The sequence below is a fragment of the Vombatus ursinus genome, unplaced genomic scaffold (assembly GCF_900497805.2).
Source record: "Vombatus ursinus unplaced genomic scaffold, bare-nosed wombat genome assembly UNPS02014804.1, whole genome shotgun sequence".
In the NCBI taxonomy this organism is placed as follows: domain Eukaryota; kingdom Metazoa; phylum Chordata; class Mammalia; order Diprotodontia; family Vombatidae; genus Vombatus; species Vombatus ursinus.
In genome coordinates this window covers 14,098,755-14,099,310 of record NW_020954582.1, presented here as the reverse complement: position 1 = coordinate 14,099,310, position 556 = coordinate 14,098,755, and the positions used below count along the sequence as shown (strand labels likewise).

General features: G+C 68.9%; 1 protein-coding gene across 1 annotated transcript in view; it reads left to right on the top strand.

Annotated features, from left to right (window-relative positions):
* Positions 1–221: 221 nt before the first annotated feature.
* The window catches only part of CACHD1 (cache domain containing 1), a 248,537-nt gene continuing 248,202 nt past the window's right edge, over positions 222–556 (top strand). The window contains exons 1-2 of the mRNA XM_027873998.1: positions 222–408; positions 460–510. Of these exons, the coding sequence (XP_027729799.1) occupies positions 222–408; positions 460–510 (238 nt within the window). The remainder of the gene's footprint in view (positions 409–459; positions 511–556) is intronic.

Sequence of the window (556 nt, the reverse complement as noted above, 5' to 3'; positions counted from 1 at the left end):
GGTACGAGAAATCGAGTCTCAGAATCGTGGATAGGACAACGCCGGGCTGGGCACAGCTCTCGTTCGCTGGGGGCGGAAGAACGTGAAGACGCTGGCGGGCACCCTGAGCTTCAGCCCTGGTGATGAGGGGCCTGCACGTTTCCTGCCAAGACGGGAGGGGACGAGAGGGAAGGACACTGATTCTCCAGGGATCACCGCCGCTGTTGCGGGGATGAGAAGGGATGGGGCGTCGAGTGCGGGAGTCTCCCTGCCTCTCCCTCGGCTCTCTCCGGTCTCTCTCTTGGCGTAAATCCGGGCCGCGCTTGCCGAGCTTGGAAGTGCACCGAGCCCGAGCGCAGCTGGGTGGCACCAGACGCCTCCCTTTCCCCGGCCGCGGGCTCCCCCGCCCCTGCCCCCGCCTCCGCCCCCGCCCTCCTCTTCCTTTCCCTTTTTCTCCTCCTCCTTTTCCTCCTCCTGCAGCCGCCGTGACTTCCCTCCTCCTCCTCTCGCTCTGTCTCGGGCTAGCTCGCAGCCCCGGCCCCCCCCCCCCCCCCCCCCCCCCCCCCCCCCCCCCCCC